The sequence below is a fragment of the Suncus etruscus genome, chromosome 4 (genome assembly GCF_024139225.1).
Source record: "Suncus etruscus isolate mSunEtr1 chromosome 4, mSunEtr1.pri.cur, whole genome shotgun sequence".
In the NCBI taxonomy this organism is placed as follows: Eukaryota; Metazoa; Chordata; class Mammalia; order Eulipotyphla; family Soricidae; genus Suncus; species Suncus etruscus.
Window position 1 is genome coordinate 87,762,491 of NC_064851.1, and position 19,411 is coordinate 87,781,901.

The 19,411-nt window shown below is 41.0% G+C and overlaps 1 protein-coding gene across 1 annotated transcript in view; it reads left to right on the forward strand.

The window, feature by feature from the left end:
• Positions 1–6,167: 6,167 nt before the first annotated feature.
• Positions 6,168–19,411, forward strand: part of DCBLD1 (discoidin, CUB and LCCL domain containing 1) — an 80,677-nt gene continuing 67,433 nt past the window's right edge. The window contains exon 1 of the mRNA XM_049771357.1: positions 6,168–6,282. Within this exon, the coding sequence (XP_049627314.1) occupies positions 6,171–6,282 (112 nt within the window). The 5' untranslated portion in view covers positions 6,168–6,170. The remainder of the gene's footprint in view (positions 6,283–19,411) is intronic.

Sequence of the window (19,411 nt, forward strand, 5' to 3'; positions counted from 1 at the left end):
TTTCCCCATTGTCACACTTGTATTGTGGGTTTTTCTACGTGTTGTGGTGGTATTCATTGTCTATATGATGCAGGCAGCACACTCCTCTGGCTCCTCCCTTTCTGGATGGGCTGACTTGCCTCTAAGGGAGGGGAGTCCTCCGTGGATGAAGCCTCACACTGGGTCAAATCTTAGGCCCGAGCATGCAACAGAGAAGACAGTCCAGAGAGAAATGTTTGCTTCTGTGATATAGCACCGTTCTTAGTGTAATTTTTCCTTCTTGTTGCAATGGTGTTCTTTCCTTAGAAAGAGTGCACGGCCAAGTAGCAAAGCAGAGCGGCCATGGTCCGCTGGAGCCTCTTTTTGCCCCACTCGCAAGAGTTTCACGCAAGAGGACAGTAGACAGACATAGACAGGTCAAACTCACAGTTTTTCACAGTTGGGCCCCACTGGGCCAGTGTACTTTCATGAATTTTCCCCGCCTGGTGTCACACACAGGGAGCCGGCTTTTGCAAAGTGTTGCCAGTTTTCATGCGCTGTAGTCCCTCCCTCCAGTTTTAGTTTTTTTGATTTCTGTCTTTGTGTTCTGTTCAGCTAGAGCTATGTTTTCTTTGATTTTCATGAGGATCTTCCATATATCTATTCTAAACTCCTTATCTGAGAGGTTAATCAGATAGTTGGTATTTTTTGGATCATCAGAGCTGCTATCTTCATTCTCTGCGCATGGTGTTTGCCTATGAGTTTTCCCCATTGTCAAGCTTGTAGTGGGATTTTTTTCTGCATGTTGTGGTGGGGTTCATTAGTTAGAAAGAAGCACTCAGCTACAAAGCAAAGTGGAGCGGCCTTGATCTTCTGAGGCCTCCAAGGGACAGTTTTTCTGACCCCTTCCTATCCCTCTGAGGAGAGCTTCAAGAAACCAGAATAGAGAAACACATAAAGCCAACAGGTCCTCTTAGATTTTCCCAGTCACCAATCCCATAGCAGAGCAGATGCCTTCACAAAGGCATCACCTCTCTGCCTGGCATCCCTGATAGCTGGTTTTTACTCACCTCTTCTACCTTGGCCTTTTGGCCTTTGTATGATGTTTCTACTTTTAACCACATTTCTTATCTGCCTGATATAGAGAAATTGTAATAATTCAGAAGTCATAAGCAGGGAAAAGGATCTGAATTTCTAGCAAGATACTAGGTGGTTTAAGTGCTACAGGTGAGAGTACAAGTGGCACAGGCACCATCTCTTCTAGAACGTAACCAAAAATTTTGATTTTGGAATGTAACCAAAATCTTGAACTCATCTTTTGAAGTTAACTCATTTCTCGGCCTTCATAAGTATGGGCTTCCTAAAATGTGAGGTGGACATTCCTCTGCCCTGCCTGTTTTTTATGGCCCTTCTTGTCCAGATCTACTTCTGCCTTCCACTCTATCTTCAAGCAGGCAGTCTCAAGTTCAATCTTCCAACCCTGCTGAATTACTGTAATTCCTTATAATCATCCTCTGCTCTTTATTTTTGTGTTTTCTCACATGCTATTCTAATCTGATAAACATTTATTTTTCTTCTAATTACTATCTTTAACACTCCCACATCCTCCCTGGCTTTTGAAATGTATTATAGGTATTTCCTCTCTGATTCTAGAGCACCCTAAAACTCTTCTTTCATTGTAATTATAAACCTGTATAAGTAATTCTTGAATTCCTATCATTAGTTCATGATTGAAGAAGAGAAGTAGGGCTATTTATTTTTATTGTGTCTCCACATTGTTTCACATATAGGGAATGCTTTAGAAATATTTACTGAAGTAGGCTTAGATGGGAGAACATCAGGAAATAGGAACCTTTAGAGATTTCAAATTTATATCTCAGATGACCTTCATAGTCACAAGCAGAATTACTAAATGTTATGGAAAAAAATCCATTAGGTTGTGAAAATGAACCACAATCTACTATCATAGTAGATTTGCAGTTCTGAATAAATTCTATCTTATGTAAGTTAGAACACATATCTTTGCATGAAAAATATGCATCTTTGACCAGATATTTTCCTTTTATTTATATATATATATTTTTGGTTACACTGGCTGCACTCAGAGGTTACTCCTGGCTCTGTGCTCAAAATCACTCCTGGCAGGCTGTGCTATCTCTCTGACCCCATATTTTCCATTTTTAAAGATAAGTTAGCAAATACAAGTACAAACTATAATAATATATGCAAAATATAGATGAACTAAATGAGAAGAGGAGAGAGAGAGATTATGTGTGAGGTAGTGTGAACAAACCTTTCCTAAAGATGTTCTATTTGATAAACAGTTATTTCATCTTAGTGTGCGGTTGTAAAAATTTATAAAGTTTTGTTTTGCTTTTGTTTGGGGGGTCATATGCTGCAGTGTTCAGAGGCTACTCCCAACTTTATGCTGGAGAAATAGTCCAGGAACCATGTGGTGCCAGGGCTCTAGCACACAAATCATGTGTTCAACCCTTTAAGTCATCTCCCAGCCCCGTTGTTTTTTTTCCTTTAAATTTTTGGGCCACATTTAGCAGTGCTTAGGGGGTTACTCCTTGCTCTGTACTCAGGAACCACTTCTGGCAGGCTCAGGGGACCATATATCATACCAGAGTTAGAAGCTTAGCCACTCATAAGGTAAGTCATCTGCCCATGTAGTTTCACTCTGATCCCAGTTTCAATCAGGCCCAATATTTTAATGAATCTCAGAACTGTAGAATATTCATACAAATGCATTTAAAAAAAATAAAAGTGCAATCTTTCTTCTTCCCTTTCTTTCTATTTTCTCTTCCTTCCATTTTTTCTCTCTTTCCCTTTCTCTCTCCTTTATCTTCCTCCATTCCCTCTTTCCTTTCTTCCTTCATAAATCTAGCAGTACTCAGGGCATATTCCTGGCTTAAAGTTTAGGGAACAGACCTGGCAGCATGAGATAAATCATACAGAGTACCAGAAATTAAACCTGGAATAGTTGTGTAAGCCAAGTTCCCTACTCACTTACTATCTCTCCAACCCCCAAAGTGATATCTTTTTAAGAATAAGAAGACAAATTACAATGGTTTAAATTTAAAAAACTTTTAATAGAAAGACATGCTTAATATATACATTTACATGGTTGAGTATTTGATTCAAAGTGGCCTATTTACCCATTACATAAAAGAATATAACTGATACTGTTTTCATCCCCCCCCCTTTTTTTTTTTGGTTTTTGGGTCACACCTGGCAGTGCTCAGGGGTTATTTGGCTCCAGGCTCAGAAATCGCTCCTGGCAGGCTCTGGGACCATATGGGTTGTCGGGATTAGAACCAATGACCTTCTGCATGAAAGGCAAATGCCCTACCTCCATTCTATCTCTCCGGCCTCTATCACCCTTTACAAAAAAAAAGGAAAAAGGAAAAAGAAATTGCCTCTTATTTTTAAAGAAATGTAAGGCATAACGAAAATATAGGGCATAGCTGGCCTTTGTTTTTTTCATTGCTACCAAATCCTAATTCTCTCTTCAGCTATAGCTCAGAATTCTGGCATCAAATAGGTTATTTCATTCCTATCAAGGCATCACCTGAGATGGAGAGGTGGCTGGAACCCACCTGTCTCACCCTGAGAATTCCTCCCTGCTCCACAATGCTCCCTTTGTCTCCGTTCATAGTTCACTGAGCTACACCTGTTAGAGGCCAGTAGCAGCTATCCAAAATCACCTTCTCTGAGTTTAAAAAAAAAAGAAAGAAAGAGAAAGAAAGAAAGAAAGAAAGAAAGAAAGAAAGAAAGAAAGAAAGAAAGAAAGAAAGAAAGAAAGAAAGAAAGAAAGAAAGAAAGAAAGAAAGAAAGAAAGAAAGAAAGAAAGAGAAAGAAAGAAAAGAAAGAAAGAAAGAAAGAAAGAAAGAAAGAAAGAAAGAAAGAAAGAAAGAAAGAAAGAAAGAAAGAAAGAAAGAAAGAAAGAAAGAAAGAAAGAAAGAAAGAAAGAAAGAAAGAAAAAAAACATGGAAATTTGAAGTGAGGAAATACTTCTGAGTATTGATCAAATTACCTTTTACTTTTTCGTGAACACAATCCAATACTCTCATAGCTGTGAATTATTTTCAGTACAATATGAATTTTGTTTAAAAAATACCAACCTACTCTTAACTGTTAGATTTTAACCTCTTGGTAACCAAGAAATTTAAAGATTTTACTTCCCACAGAACTGGGGCCCAGCTAGAATGAAATCCAGTCAGTGGCTGATCCTGGATGCAGTCTTGAATCAGTGTAATTTATAAAGCCCAAGTTCATTTTTCTAGGTTCTGCTCAGAAAGCAAAGCTTCAATGAGGATCCATTTTATTTGAATTTTCAACAATGTTTTTTTTTTCTGTTTGTTTTAGCTTTTGAGTCACACCCAGAGTCATTCCTGACTCTGCATGCAGGGAAGCGACTTACTCACTTTACTCTATTTCCAGCCCCAACAGTGTTCTAATTTAGTTTTTTTTTTTTTTTTTAAATGTAGTGGGAGAGTGGAATTCATAAATGAAAAGTGTCTCTGGAGTATTCAAAGAGTGAGAAGCCAATATTGGATCTTAGAGGGATTGTTGCTTCCTCTCTGCCTGTAGGCGTGACTGTAGCAGGTTTTACACAGGAAATATGCAGGACAAGTGTGAAGGTTATAGCAGCCAGCAAAGGAAGTAGCAAAGGAATAGAACTGACTATAGACATGGGATCCTCCTAAGGAGGGCCAGCCAGAGAGATAGTACAGTGAAAGGGGCACTTGCCTTGCATACCAATCTGGGTTCAGCCATTGGCACCACAAATGATCCCCTGAGCTCCACCAGGAGTGATCCTAGAACTCCAGTCACAAGTTAGCCCTTACTACAGTCTGTGTGGTCCTAAACAAAACAAAACAAAACAAACAAATATATATATATATATATATATATATAGTTTAAATGTATAAACAAAAAAGAGTCCCAATTAATACTGTATTTTATCTTCCTGGATCATTTCCTCTGCTTTTCACCCCATTCAACTACTAGGTTGTAATCCTCCACTCTTCTAGCCTGTCCTCCCCTCAAGCTTCTCTCCATATTCCCTAAGAATCAGAGTGTTGCTTTTGCTGTCAGAATCTTTAGTGACTGCTAAATGCATTGATGATTAATGTAAACGAACTTTGCAGGCCTTCCAGGTGGGCCATCCAGATGATCCACGTCCATTGTCCCACTTTCATCTTCATGTTCCAGTCATCCTGGCCCTTTGTAAGACTCAGGTTAGCTCAGTTCCCCTGAATAGTGTATCTATTCTTCTGACTCTTGAACCCCTTCCCTCACTTTTTGGAGTTCCCCTCACTCTGCAATCCTGTCCCTTTTCAAGACAGGCCTTTCCTCCAGAGTTGTGCCCTGCACTTTCCTCACTGCCAGCTAACTCCATCTTCCCAAAGGAGCCTTTTTCACAGATTTTGATGACTTTCCCCTTCAGCGGGCTGTCCTGGGCTGTACGCACAGGTGTCTGGCAGGCACGCTGCTGAGGCTTCATCCCTTTAATTTTTTTATTATTAATAATTTTTATTTTGACCAAAGTGGATTACACATCTTTCACAGTAATATTTTAGGTACATAGTGACATTGAATCAGGGGCATTCCCACCACCAATGTTGTCCCCCCTCCACCCCTGTTCCCAGCATGAAAGTATGAAATAATGAATGCGTGGGCTTGAATTGGACTTTCATGTCGCCACCTCGCCCTGTCTTCTCAATATTTCGAGTGTCCAGTGATACTGTCTCTGGCATGTCCACTTTACTGGGGTCGCCAACAAATGCGTTGTCTCTCCCGGGGAGACACCTACCTAACCGCGCTCTGGAACTCTCCAGGGAAGGTCCTAGAGAGGTCTGGACACGAGGCGACTCGAAGAAGATCCCAGGGCTGTGTCCCCGGGTGCTCGACGTTCAAGTGCAAGGGGACAGGCGGGGGGAGGCCAAGCACGGCGAGCAGAGGGCGCCAGGTACCTCTCCGCCTGCAGCCGGCCCGGGAGCGCCGTTTCCTCCTCTGGGCCGGGCGCGGGGCTGGGCGGGGCGGGGCGGGAGCCGCCCCGGGGCCGCCCCAATGGGCTTCGGTGCCCGGCGCCGTGGGAGCGAGCGCCCAGTCCCGGGGCCGCGTTGCGCCGCGTAGGTTGTGCCCGGGGCCGGGCCGTGGCGGCGCGGAGCCGGCTGCCAGGTTGGCGCCGGGAAGGGAGGGCCATGGTGGCCCGCGCGCACGGTGGACACGCTCCCGACGGGGCTGCCCGGCGCGGCCTCCTGGCCCTGCTGCTCGCCGTGTCCGCCCCGCTGCAGCCGCGCGCCGAGGAGCCGGGTGAGTGAGTGAGTGAGTGAGTGAGTGAGTGAGTGAGTGCGGCGCGAAGGCGGGCGGCGCGCGGCGGGCCGGGCCTGGGGACGACGCGCGCGGGAGGAAGTTCTGCTTGGTGTCGGTGAGCCCGGCTCCGGGCGGCTCTCTGCACGGCCGGGGCGACGTTGCGAACCGACCCCCAAACTTTCCTTCCGGCCCCCCGAGCCGGAGAGGGAGCTTGGCGCCTCCCCTCGCTCAGCCCACCTCGCTCCAGTTCCCAGGTCGCAGGCTTCTTAATTGAGCTGGCCCAACGCGCGGTGCCTCGGCTCTGGGGTCTCGCCTGGGCTGCAGGGGGTCCTGGGGAGACTTGGGGGGAAGCTTCTCTTGCAGCCTCCTTTGGATCCAGCGCTACGCACTGGCAGGGCCCGGCCCTCCCGGCTCCGCGGCTCCCGGGGCTGCAATGGGCAAGAGTGCGGCTTCTCGAAGCCGGTCGGTGCTGCTCGGCGCCCCGGGTTGGAACCCGGTGACTCGGTTCTTTTCTGGGGTGTCTGAGCGACTTAACTCCCGGCCATGCTGCTGGCTACTACTTGAACTTGTTTCTCTCTCTCTCTCTCTCTCTCTCTCTCTCTCTCTCTCTCTCTCTCTCTCTCTCTCATCTCTCTCCTCTCTCTCTCTCTCCTCTCTCTCTCTCTCTCTCTCTCTCTCTCTCTCCTCTCTCTCTCTCTCTTTCTCTCTCTCTCTCCTTCTCTCTCTTTCTCTCTCTCCTTCTCTCTCTCCTTCTCTCTCCTCTCCTATTCTCCTCTCTCTCACCCCCTTCTCACTCCTTCCCTCCTCCGTACTCCCCTTAAGAGTATTTGAGAGCTCTTCCTCCCATTTTATGTTTTCTAATCAGAAAATCAAGAGTCTAATCAAAGCTCAAGCCTAGTCAAGAGTCAAAACTACACCAAGTGTAAATTTATCACGGAACCCTGCATTTTCACACGAAGGTTTTGACATTTAAGGCTTTTGGCAGCATTTCCTGAAGTTTATGTAAAACAACGTAGCAGAGCACATGCAAGAAGTAGAGGGGCACATGCAAAACAAACAAACCAACCCCATGCCTTTTCATCAAATATGTAGCAATTACATCGTGAGGATAGCATGGAGGTAGGGTGTTTGCCTTGCACACAGAAGTACTGTGGTTTGAATCTCGGCATCCCATATGATCCCCCGAGCCTGCCAGGAGTAACCCCTGAGCGCTGCCTGGTGCTACCCCCCCCCCAAAATAACTCACTCTAGGAAGATGTTCTGCTTATACGGCACATCTGTAACTAGCCTTGCACTAAACCAGTGCTTCTCAATTATTTTCTGTCATGCCCCCCTAAGAAGAAGAAAACATTTTTGCGCTCCCCCGCACGACTGCAAATAGTATCTTTATTTTTAAAAATCTTTAACCTGCAAAACAAAAACATATAAAATAATTTGAGCTGATTTTTAATCAGAGGCGATGCCTGGATTAATGGCTACAATGAGCATGTTTGCAAAGCATAGCTTTTCGAAACGGGGTTTGAAGCAGGACACAGCAACTCTCAGCTCCAGAGACATACAGAGACATAAGCATGGGGCTTAGTTTGTTAGTTGTAGTGCTTGCCGAGGTCAAACGCGCGCCCCCCTTTACGGAGTCTCGCGCACCCCTTTGCGGAGCGTCCCACTATTTGAGAAGCACTGCACTAAAATAAGCTGGCGCTGTATTTCCAAATGTAGTTCAGGTGTCTACATGGTAAATGAATGGTTTCCTGGAGTGGCTCTCTAAGAAATCATGATAGCTTAGATTTAGTTTAACTTTCAGATTTTGATGTCACTTGTGACTATTGGCTCCTTCATAGGACTGCTGTTTGTCATGTGATACCTTTGCTTAATTTATTTATGTATTTTAAAGTGTCCATATCTCCTATTTCATAACCTACCAGAACTATTACCTTTGAATGTCACTTGAAACTATTGGCTCCTTTATAGGGCTGCTGTTTGTCTATGTGGAGCTTTTAATTAATTTATTTATATATTTTAAGGTGTCCATATCTCCTGTTTCATAACCTACCAGACTATTACTTTATTTATTTATTTATTTTTGGTTTTTGGGTCACACCCACTAGTGATCAGGAGTTTTTCCTGACTCTACGCTCCTGACACATTTTGGGGACCACGTGGAATGCTGGGATTCGAACCAACGTCCTTCTGTATGCAAGGCAAATGCCCTACCTCTATGCCATCTCTCCGGCCCCAAAACTATTACTTTAAAAATAATATTTGGGTTGATTTCTACTCCCATTTATGCCCTGATCTTAATAGATTGTTTCACATGATTTTTGATCTTATAATAAGATCATATATAAGTTGATCATTTGTGTTGATTTAAATGATATTAATCTATAGGCTTGAATAAATCCAGTCTTATTACCTTGTTTATAAATTTTGTATAGACTAAAATATCCTTAATTCATGTGATTATTTTATACTCCTAAAATTCTTTTTTCTTTCTTCAAAATAATTGGGAACAAGAATTAAGAAATTAGGGCCGGGCGGTGGCGCTGAAGGTAAGGTGCCTGCCTTGCCTGCGCTAGCCTTGGATGGACCGTGGTTCGATCCCCCGGTGTCCCATATGGTCCCCCAAGCTAGGAGCAACTTCTGAGCACATAGCCAGGAGTAACCCCTGAGCGTTACCGGGTGTGGCCCAAACCCCCCCCCCCAAAAAAAAAAAAGAATTAAGAAAATTTTTTTATAATTTAACTGTGAGTAAAAAATGAAAATAAGTACACATATTGGTTACTTAAAAGTTGCTCTAGGGCCTGGAGTGATAGCGTATCGGTAAAGGTATTTGCCTTACATGAAACTGACCTGGGATATAACCAGGTTCAATCCCCAGCATGCCAATGGTCTCCGGAGCCTTCCAGGAGTGATTTCTGAGGGCAGAGCCAGGAGTAACTCCTGCTCACTATCAGGTGTGCTCCCCCCCCCCCCCAAGAAAAAGTTGCTCTATAAACTATCTCCAACTTTAACTTGTTACAATTGAAAAGTTAGTTCCTATGTTCTCTCTTTTATTTGAAAGCTGAACCCTAGGATTTTGAATGAGTCACTTCTGAAAAGTAAGTACAAGTATATTCTGGCTTCTTTGACACCCCAGTTCTTACCTGTGTCATCCCAGTTCTTACCTTTGACTTGCCCAATCCTGATTCCATCTTCTCCTGAGTAGCAACTTGAGTTGTCCTTATGGGTATTGTAAATGGCACAGATGTTAATAATGGCACAGATTGTTTTCACTAGTTTCATTTATCAAGTACAATAGAAGAATGGAGTAGTGCTGATAGAGCAGCAAGAGGTGCTGAATCATTTAGGTTCTTGTAGACATAATTTGTGCGCTCACAAATATTCAGAACAAAAGGAAGTTATGTCAGAGGATTACTGAGCCTATCAAAGGATGCTGTTTAAGCTTTCATTACTGTCCCAAACTGTATTAACATTCCATCTCATAAATTGAATCCTTTATTCTTGAAAATCTTATTGAGAGGCAGCAACAATAGATTATATAGCTCAGCAGATTGAGTCCATGTTTTGAAAGCAAGATATTCAAACCAACATTTGTAAGAAATATTTATTTTAAGATGCATAGAAAGGTTAAATAGGAGTTTTTTAAAATTCATATTAAGATGGGTAGTGGCATGAGGAGGAAATGTGTTCTGTAAAGTTTTGGACTTCTTGTAAGTATGTTCTAAGTCAACTTAGTGCATATTAAAACACTCTTGCTTTGCTTTTTTGGTTTTTGGCTTTTGGTTTGGTGTCACACTTAGTGATGCTCAGGCGCTACTCCCAACTTAGTGCTTGGTATTTCTGCATCTCTGGGGATTCATGTGGTACAGGGGTATTGGACTCAGGAATATATGTGCACTTTTTGAACCAACTCTCAAGACTTTTATTACATTTAAAGGAGATAATATGCATAACTTGTCTGGGAGTTTCATTTGGCACAGAATAAGGACTCAATGAGTGCAAACTATCTTATACTCCATTACTGTTTTATTTTACAGTATTACTTCAGTTTTACAAACATGGCAGCTTTTTTCCCCATTTCTGTCACCTACAGACCTCATTCCATACCGTACTTCTTCCCATTCCCAGCCTTTGGCTTTCTTGCTTTGTTGCTCAGAGGTAATAGTCAGGCAACTTTCTACCTCGGATTTGTTGCATGAACTTGTTCCCTTTGCCTGGATCAGTCTTACCCCCAGATGTCCTGTGGATACTTCCTCCTTTGTCTTTGTTCAGGTGAGATGTCCCAGCCTCCCTGCACACTCTCATCTTCCCCCAGAATTCCCCCATCATCCCTCTTTTCATTCCCATTTTCCAACAAATGTATAGTGTATGCCTTTATTTAATTTTCTTCTCAAATTTACCATAATGTAAGTTTTGTGATTTAAGAAGTTTTATGCTTTGTTTGATCATCGTCCTGTGCTTCAGGGATATTCAATCAGTGGGAGGTGAGAGCTAAGCAAGGATGGGGAAGCAGAGAAAACATAGGTTTGCCCTTCTGTTGAAAACAAAGCTGACTTTATTTGGGGATTCAAACTTGTTCAAGGTAAGGGAATAAGATTATATGTCTGACCCAGCTGTTAATTATAAATGAAAATCCTGAAAAATACTGGTTTAAAATAGAGGAAACTAAGTCTGATCTATTAGAAAATCTGGTGTTTTAAAGCCAAAAATAAATAAATAAAACCTACACTACTAGATTTTCATATATATTTTCATGAAGAATTTTTTCCTTGCAATACCAAAAACTTATGTTGATGTCATCTTTTTAGATGTTTGTTTTTTGCTTTTTGTATAAGCAAACTATTTGCCTTGAAGATGGGTTGATGGTAGAAAGACTTAATTAATGGAGGAAAATACATAGTGATTTTTAACATGATATGGAGAATAAAATTCTGTCCCCTAGTGTGGCTAAATCCAGAATCAATTGCCAAACTTGCCTTTTAGTGGAAATTGAAGGAATAAGAGGGGTTTTGATTTTTCTATTTTATTTTATATTTTTAGCAGAGATGTGGGGAAGGGGGTGATTGTGTTGAGAGAAAGATGGAGTCCAAAATTCAAAATGGCAGAAATGAATTGAATCTTTTAATTCAGCATCTGGTTTGGTACCTAGCAGATATATAAGCTTCAGATTATCTGAGACAGCATAGTTTGAAAGAAAAACTGTGAAGGGTAATAATAACTGTTTTTTTTAAGCTGCATACATGGTCATGGATATCTTAGGAGACATGTGTATTAAAAATATAAAGCTATACAGACTTTTTTTTAAAACTAATTCATTTTTCTTCGTATGGGCTTTTCTCCCTTACTTTCCCAAAGATTTTCCTAATGCTTATAAGGAAGGCAGAAAAATTTTTGGAAAAGAAAGAATATCAAAATAACATTGTATTAGTGTATCATAATCCTGCTAGGAAGAACTCACACAAAGAACAATGAAAAATCTTGGCATAAACATGGAGATGCATGTGTATGTACATGTGCACACATGTGGACACACACATGTACACTTCTACTGAAATTCTTAGAAATTAGTACTACTTCGGTCCATTTTCTGATTAAGTTTTTGATGGCTCTGCCTGAAGCTTGTGTTGCAAATGACTTATGGTATACGTAATTTCTCACTAAATAAGTTCTTAGACATTTCAAAACTTTAAATAAAATATTGAATAATGATAGCACTTTTTTCTAAATTTTGTGATACCACCCCTTATGAATGATTCTGGGATAATTTAGAGAAACTAAAATAGCCTTGGATTGCAACTGGGTGGTACTTTCTGTCTGTTTTCTTCAAGAAGGTAGATTTTTGGGGAGTTGGGAGGGGTGCTAAATGACTTTTTTTTCGGAAAAGGGTTGGTAAGCTAAGTAAGTTTGAGGACCTCAGTGCTAATTGATATAGACTTAAATTCATACAATATATTTATTCTCATAAAAACATAACTAACACTCTAGATAAAAAGCCTTCATTTTTATAATATTAAACAGCGCTGGGGGCCAGAGAGATAGCACAGCAGTAGAGTATTTGCCTTGTATCTGGGCCAACCTGGAATGGACCCACTTCAATTTCTGCTATCCCATATGGTCCCCCAGCCTGCCAGGAGCAATTTCTGAGTGCAGAGCCAGGAGGTGATCCCTGAGCACTGCTGAGGTGTGGGGTTCAAAAATCAATCAATCAATAAATAAAAGTTTAAAAAAAATAAACAATGCTTTTGTTGTCTGTTTATTTCCCAGCACACCATATTCCTGTTCAGGGTCTCTGGTGGCAGGGAGACTATTGCAGCAGATTAAGACAGGGTAACCTCATTCCCACCCTCAACCCACTCCACATCTATACACGGTCACTCATACCACACATGATTTAGAAATGTCATTAAATCTATCATGTGTACCTGTTTGGGATCTATAAGGGAAACGTAAGAACCTGCCGAGAGAAATCTTACAGAGATGACAAAAAATAGCAAACTGCATAGACAATTGCTCTATCTCTGAATCAATTTCTCATTACTTATGACAATGAAAAAAAATGCTGCATAAAATATCTTTCTTTGAGGACCTGCCACACTGTAGACTAAAGGGGAAAATCCAAACTTAAATTCATAGTGATTTCTGATAATCATTATTAAAAAGTTACAAAGTTTGATTATAAATACATAAAGCAGCTTCCAGCAGGGAAAGTAGACAAACATCTCTGTGTCTTCACTTAAGTTTTAGATGGTCAAGAAGGATTTTATCTTTTTCTTGTTTTTCCACAAAAGACCCAATTTACTCAAACTGTTTGGGTTGATTTCAGCCCCAAAGAAGTAACTAGAGACTCACTAGTCTGTGGGTCCACAGGAATATGAGATCTGTATATTGAATTGTTTTCACACCACAGACAAAAGGAAAAATATTCCCACATCAAGGAATTTGAAATGGTCTCTGCTTATTTAAAGATTTGTGTGGATTTGCTTTCATTTTGTTCAGTCTTTGCCCCTAGAGACTTGTCCACTTTGGCAAGTCTATAATTCTCAATGATCTTAAAACTTGTGAGATCCTATTGCCCTTTGAGTAGGAAAATTTCCCCCAACCCAAGCTTTTAAAATTTATATTTCTTTGCAATTACGGGTGCTATGTTATTAAAATCATGTTCTACGCAATGTTTTTATATACATGTAAAATATGTACAACATACTTAAATATATTAAAGACTTACATGGCATTTCTTCCTAAATACATTTCTACCTATAAACATTTTCTGATATAGCTACAATGCTATGAGTGCATCCAAACATATTATAGTGATTTTTAACATAATCTAATGCTGATACCATATTTCAATTTCCCCTAGTTTACCTAAGCATGACTTTGTAACCCTTGGTTTATAAAATAAGGATCCTAAAAGGTTCCTTATATTACAGTCTCATAAGTCACTTTGAATCTATTGCTGACACTCAGACCCACATATACTTTCCAAGAAAATCTGGGTATGGGCTGGAAAGATAGTACAGAAGTTAAGGCACCTGACTTACATGTGTCTAACCCAGTTCTCTCCCTAGTACTACACATCATCCACTGAGCACTGCCAGGAGAACTCCCTGAACACATAACTAAGAGTAATCCCTGAGTACCACTGGGCATAATGAAGAAAGGGGAAGAAAGAAAAGCTAGTCCAGTTTTCCCTGACACAGCTTTCATCCTAAATTGGACTGATTACTTCTGAGTGGTGTGTCTTATGGGATGCAAAAGCCTGTAGGATGGTTCTCATGTCCTTAATCATTAAGGGAACCTCTCACCTAATGGAAATCAAATTTTAAAAAAAAGGTTATGTTGTTGTTGTTGGTGGTGGTGGTGGTGGTGTTTTATTGGGGATACCCGGTGACTCAGGGGTTACTCCTGGCTTTGTGCTCAGAAATTGCTCCTGGCAGGCTTGGGGGACCATAGGGGATGCTGGGATTAGAACCAATGTTCGATTGGCTGCAGGCAAGGCAAATGTCCTACCGCTGTGCTATCTCTCCGGCCCCAAAGAAAAAAGATTTTGTAACGAGCCAGAGTGCACGGGTAGGGTCTTTGCCTCACATGTAGCCAACCCAGCTTGCATCCTCAGCATTCTATATGGTTCCCTATAGCTATCAGAAATGGTCCCTCAACACAGAGCCAGGAGTAAGCTCAAAGCACCAGGTGTGTTCCCCAACCTCCAAAAAAGAAGTCGGAGCCAGAGAGGTAGCATGGATGTAAGGCGTTTGCCTTGGCATGCAGAAGGATGGTGGTTCAAAATACCGCTATCCCATATGGTCCCCCGAGCCTGCCAGGAGCGATTTCTGAGCGTTGGAGCCAGGAGAAACCCCTGAGCGCTGTTGGTTGTAACCCAAAAACCAAAAAAGAAGTCTTTGGAAAAATACAAGTTTCCAGGCAGGTGATAGATACTATGCAATATATTTTCTTATATTTTGTTTTAGGACCATCCCTGGTGGTGCTCAGGGCTTACTCTTGGCTCTGCACTCCAGATCACTCCTGGCAGGGCTAAGGGGCCATATGCGCTTCTAGGGATTGAACCAAGGTTGGCGTGTGCAAGACAAGTGCCTTACCTGCTGTACTATCACCCTGGCCTCTCATTGATTTTTTGTTTGTTTGTTTGTTTGTTTGTTTTTGGGTCACACCGGCTGTGCTCAGGGATTACTCCTAACTCTGCACTCAGAAATTGCTCTTTTGCAGGGTCGTGGACCATATGGGATGCCAGGAATTGAGTCCAGGTCGGTCCTGGGTCAGCCACGTGCAAGACAAACACCCTACCACTGTGCTATCCAGGCCCTCTTGTTGATTTTTTTTTTAGAAATATATCTATTGTCTAAACAGAGGTATATGTGTGAGTACAAAATATTTGCAGTTTTAACTTTTGAAATTCAGAAAAATTCTCTCTATTCCTGGTAATATTGGATTTTTTTTTTGACACCAAGAGAAAGTCAGTCACCCAATTACACTTTATTTGAATATTGGAGAGTGTGTATTTTTTAAGATGAAATTGATTGTAGGAAATAAAATATCTCTAAAGGAAACTCATTTTACTTTCACCTTCACAGTACCTACCGTTTGGCCACTGAAGAAATATGCTGACATTGTTCATGAATGTCAGCAGCCACTTTTCTCTGCTTCAACAGATATACAGTTATTACCCTTAGCTTTATGTTCTTAACTGTTCAACCAGTATTTTTTTTTTATAATTTACCACTAGAAATTAAGAAATGTCTCCCATTGTTCTTGTTCTTTGTGATGTGTATCAATCTCTGTGGCGTAAAATGGTGCCTCTTCGTTGTTTTGGTTTACATCTCCCTGATAATTAGTGATGTGAAGCATTTTTTTTATGTGCCTTTTGGCTATTAGTATTTCTTTGAGGAAGTGTCTATTCATTTCTTCTCCCCATTTTTTGATGACCGATTTATTTCTTGTTAAGTTTTGTCAGTACCTTGTATATATTAGATATTTGCCCCTTATCTGATGGGTATTGGTGAATAGTTTCTTCTCCATTCTGTGGGTGGCCTTTGTATCCTAGTCACTATTTCCTTTGAGGTGCAAAAGCTTCTCAAGTTTAATGTAGTCCCATTTGTTTATCTCTGCTTCACTTGTTTGGACAGTGTTGTTTCCTCCCTTTGAAGATGCCTTTATTTGGCAATGTTATGGCCTATGTTCATTGTAGCTAGCTCTGTTTTACAGTAGCCAAAATCTGGAAACAACCCAGATGCCTGACAACAGATGAGTGGCTTAAGAAACTGGAACATATACACAATGGAATACTATGCAGCTGTCAGGAAAAATTAAGTCATGAAATTTTCCTATACATGGATGGACATGGAAACTATTATGCTAAGTGAGATGAGTTAGAGAGAGAGAGAGAGAGAGAGAGAGATATTAGTTTAACTCATCTGTAGGATTTAAGAAAAAATAAAACACAATATGGTAATAATATCCAGAGATAGTAGAGATGAGGGTTAAAAAGACCAGCCCATGATATGAAGCTTACCACAAATATTGGTAAGTGCAGTTAAAGAAATAACTACACCAGCAACTATCATTATAATGGTAGTGAGTGAAATAGAATGCCTGTCTTGAAGACAGGCAGGGGGTGAAGGAGGAGGGAGATGGGGACCATTGGTGATGATGGGAATGTTGTACTGGTGAAGGAGGGGTGTACTTTTTATGACTGAAATCCAACTACACATATGTTTGTAATAATGGTGCTTAAATAAATATATTAATAAAAATGTCTTCCAAATAATGAGTTCAGTTTGTTATGAGGCCCAGAAAACACTAATTGAATAACAACAGTGGGAATAGACATGTATGTTCTCTTTTTTATATTTTAAAAATGCTTCAAAACATTTTTAAAATTTCCATTTATTTAGGCACTAGACTATTCTTTTAAACAGGCTTTACATGGTACAATTCACAATCATTACGATACCTTTAAGACCAAAATCTGTTCCTTCCATATGTTACCTAGAATCTGAGAAGGCCTAAGAGGGGATGTCTGTAATTGCACTTTTGAGCACCAGCCTTGAGAGTTGGCTAGTGTAGTCCCCAGGATATGCCCACTGAGGAAAGAGTTCTCCAGTATAATGTCCACTGATTCCTCTGTTAACTGTAACTGTCACTAGTGTAGACAAGGATTTTTGACGTGTGGTATGGTGGGATTCTTATTAGCACTCCTTGTAAATCTCAGGATTTAGCAGTCCACATGGCTCACTTTGGGGTGATGTTCACTTGGTAGTTTCTTGTACTTTAATGTTTTAAACTTCCCATTCTTCCCTTCTATTGCTTTTGAAGTGATTATGAACATCACACAAAGGCATGGTTGTGATGCTCACCATATTTTGATTGTGGGGCTTGCCTATGATCCTACATGAGGGTTGCTCGGCTTATCAGGGTCAATTTCTCTTTTTGTTGTTGTTTGTTTGTTTGTTTTTGGGTCACACCCAACAGCGCTCAGGGGTCACTCCTGGCTCCACACTCAGAAATCACTCCTGGCAGGCACAGGGGACCATATGGGATGCCAGGATTCAAATGCCAGGATTCAAACCACTGTCCTTCTGTGTGAAAGCAAACACCTTACCTCCATGCTATCTCTCCGGCCCCAGGATCAACTTCTTAATAGTAGTCCTCATACAGGTGCTTGCCAGAGTCAGGGGGAGGTCATACTTCTGGGCTCTGGTGCTTTCTGATCACATTTTTGTTTTTCTGAGCCATACCTGGCAGTACAGAGGGAATACTCCTAGCTCTGTGCTTAGGGATCACTTCTGGCAAGGCTCTGAGGACCTTACAAGTTCCAGGGATCCAACCCAAGTTGACTGTGTACAAGACAAGTGCGCTACACATGTTAATACTATTGCCCTTGCACCTTATTTATTTGTTTATTTTATTCTTTATTTTGGTTTTTGGGTCACACCTGGCAGTACTCAGGGATTACTCTCCTAGTTCTACTCTCAGAAAATAGCTCCTGGCAGGCTCAGGGGGACCATAAGGGTGTCCGGGATTTGAACCACGGTCTCTTCTGCATGCAAGGCAAATGCCCTACTTCCAAGATATCTCTCTCCGTTCCCTTATTCATTATTTTTTAGCTGCAGTGCTCACATGTATTCTCACCTTTTAGTTGTGATGTTTACACACATTTGACTCTGGTGTGGTTGGCAATCACGTGCAGGGGATTTACAGGGCTCAGAGCTGCTTGGCTTCAACATTAGGCTTGGGATTGTAAGTCTTTCCTTTTGTGTTTGCTTTCATATTATTTTCAGATGTTTTCACATGCTGAGACAAAAGTTCCATCTTAGTTCATTTATTATGTCATATTACAACATAGACCCGCCTGCCCTTGTTTCTGCCTTTCTTTCTAGGCAACACAATGTAAGAAAGTTAAGTACAACTGGAGAAGAGCAATTTATGAGATAATAGTTGACAGTGAAATTAGTAATACCTTGGGAAATCTGCTCATTTTACCATCAAAGAACTCTGATAATTGGCTAGCTCCTCTTTGTGGTTGAAAAGATTGTAGTCATCAGTAACTCACTTGATCTGAGACTTGGGAAGGCATTTTCTCACACCCCCACAGAGGTGATGGTTCCTGTGTTCAGACCTGCTGTAACTTGAAAATTAGAAAACGAAGGGTACAATTCTTATTAAACTGTATTTCTGGAAATGGTTTCATTCAAGATATTGTAGAATACTGTTCCTTAACTACAAATTGTGTTGTTAGTTGGCTATCAAATAAATTCTGTTGACACAGCCAGTTTGACTTTAAATAGAAAAAAAAAAAAAAAAAAGAGGCCAGAATATGCACATACTAGAACTGAGAGGAGTGTGACCCTTGGCAAGAACATATATATAAGCATTCAGATAAAGGAGTATGCTTGCTAGTTAGCACTCATCCTCAAATGCAAAATACCATAGCCTGATGTGTACCCCTGGTGAGCTCTGTAGACCTGTGTCTGACTGCACAGCCCCATCCACACCCCCCAGTCATTGGAACAACAGCTAAGAAGGGTAAAAGTTTGAAGACGGCTGCCTTTTTCTAGAAACTAGCTAATAATTAATAAGAAAGTTATTTTTGCACTGTTTATTTCACTTTAATAGTTTCCCAGCAAGTGCAATTCAGTTGAAAGTTTCTTAAATCCAAATAATGCTTTCTAGTACTGCAAAATTTATTCCATACCGGTAAATCTTAATTTATCTTTCTGTAAGTGGACTATGATTTCTTATCAGAGGGACATATTCTTTAAGGAAGTTATTGTTTTCCTTTCTGAGTGGCTGGAATTGGAGTAGACTAAATATGCTGTTGTCTCGTATACACAAGCATATAGGGTTTGTTTTCAGAACATTTCTTGTACTACTAAAACAACAGACATTAACGGATACAGTCATTCATTTCAGCTTTTGGAGAACAGATATTGACACCTCCCTCCCCCCACCCGTGTTTTCTTTTTGGACCTAAACTTTGCTCTCAGACTTAGTTGTTAGCATCTCTCTCCCTTTGATGTGAGTTCCTTTAAATGTGCAAAACATTGAAATAAATTCTTAGCTATTGTGAACTGAGTTTTTAATGGCAGTTTCAGCAGTTTGAGATTGGATTTCAGAA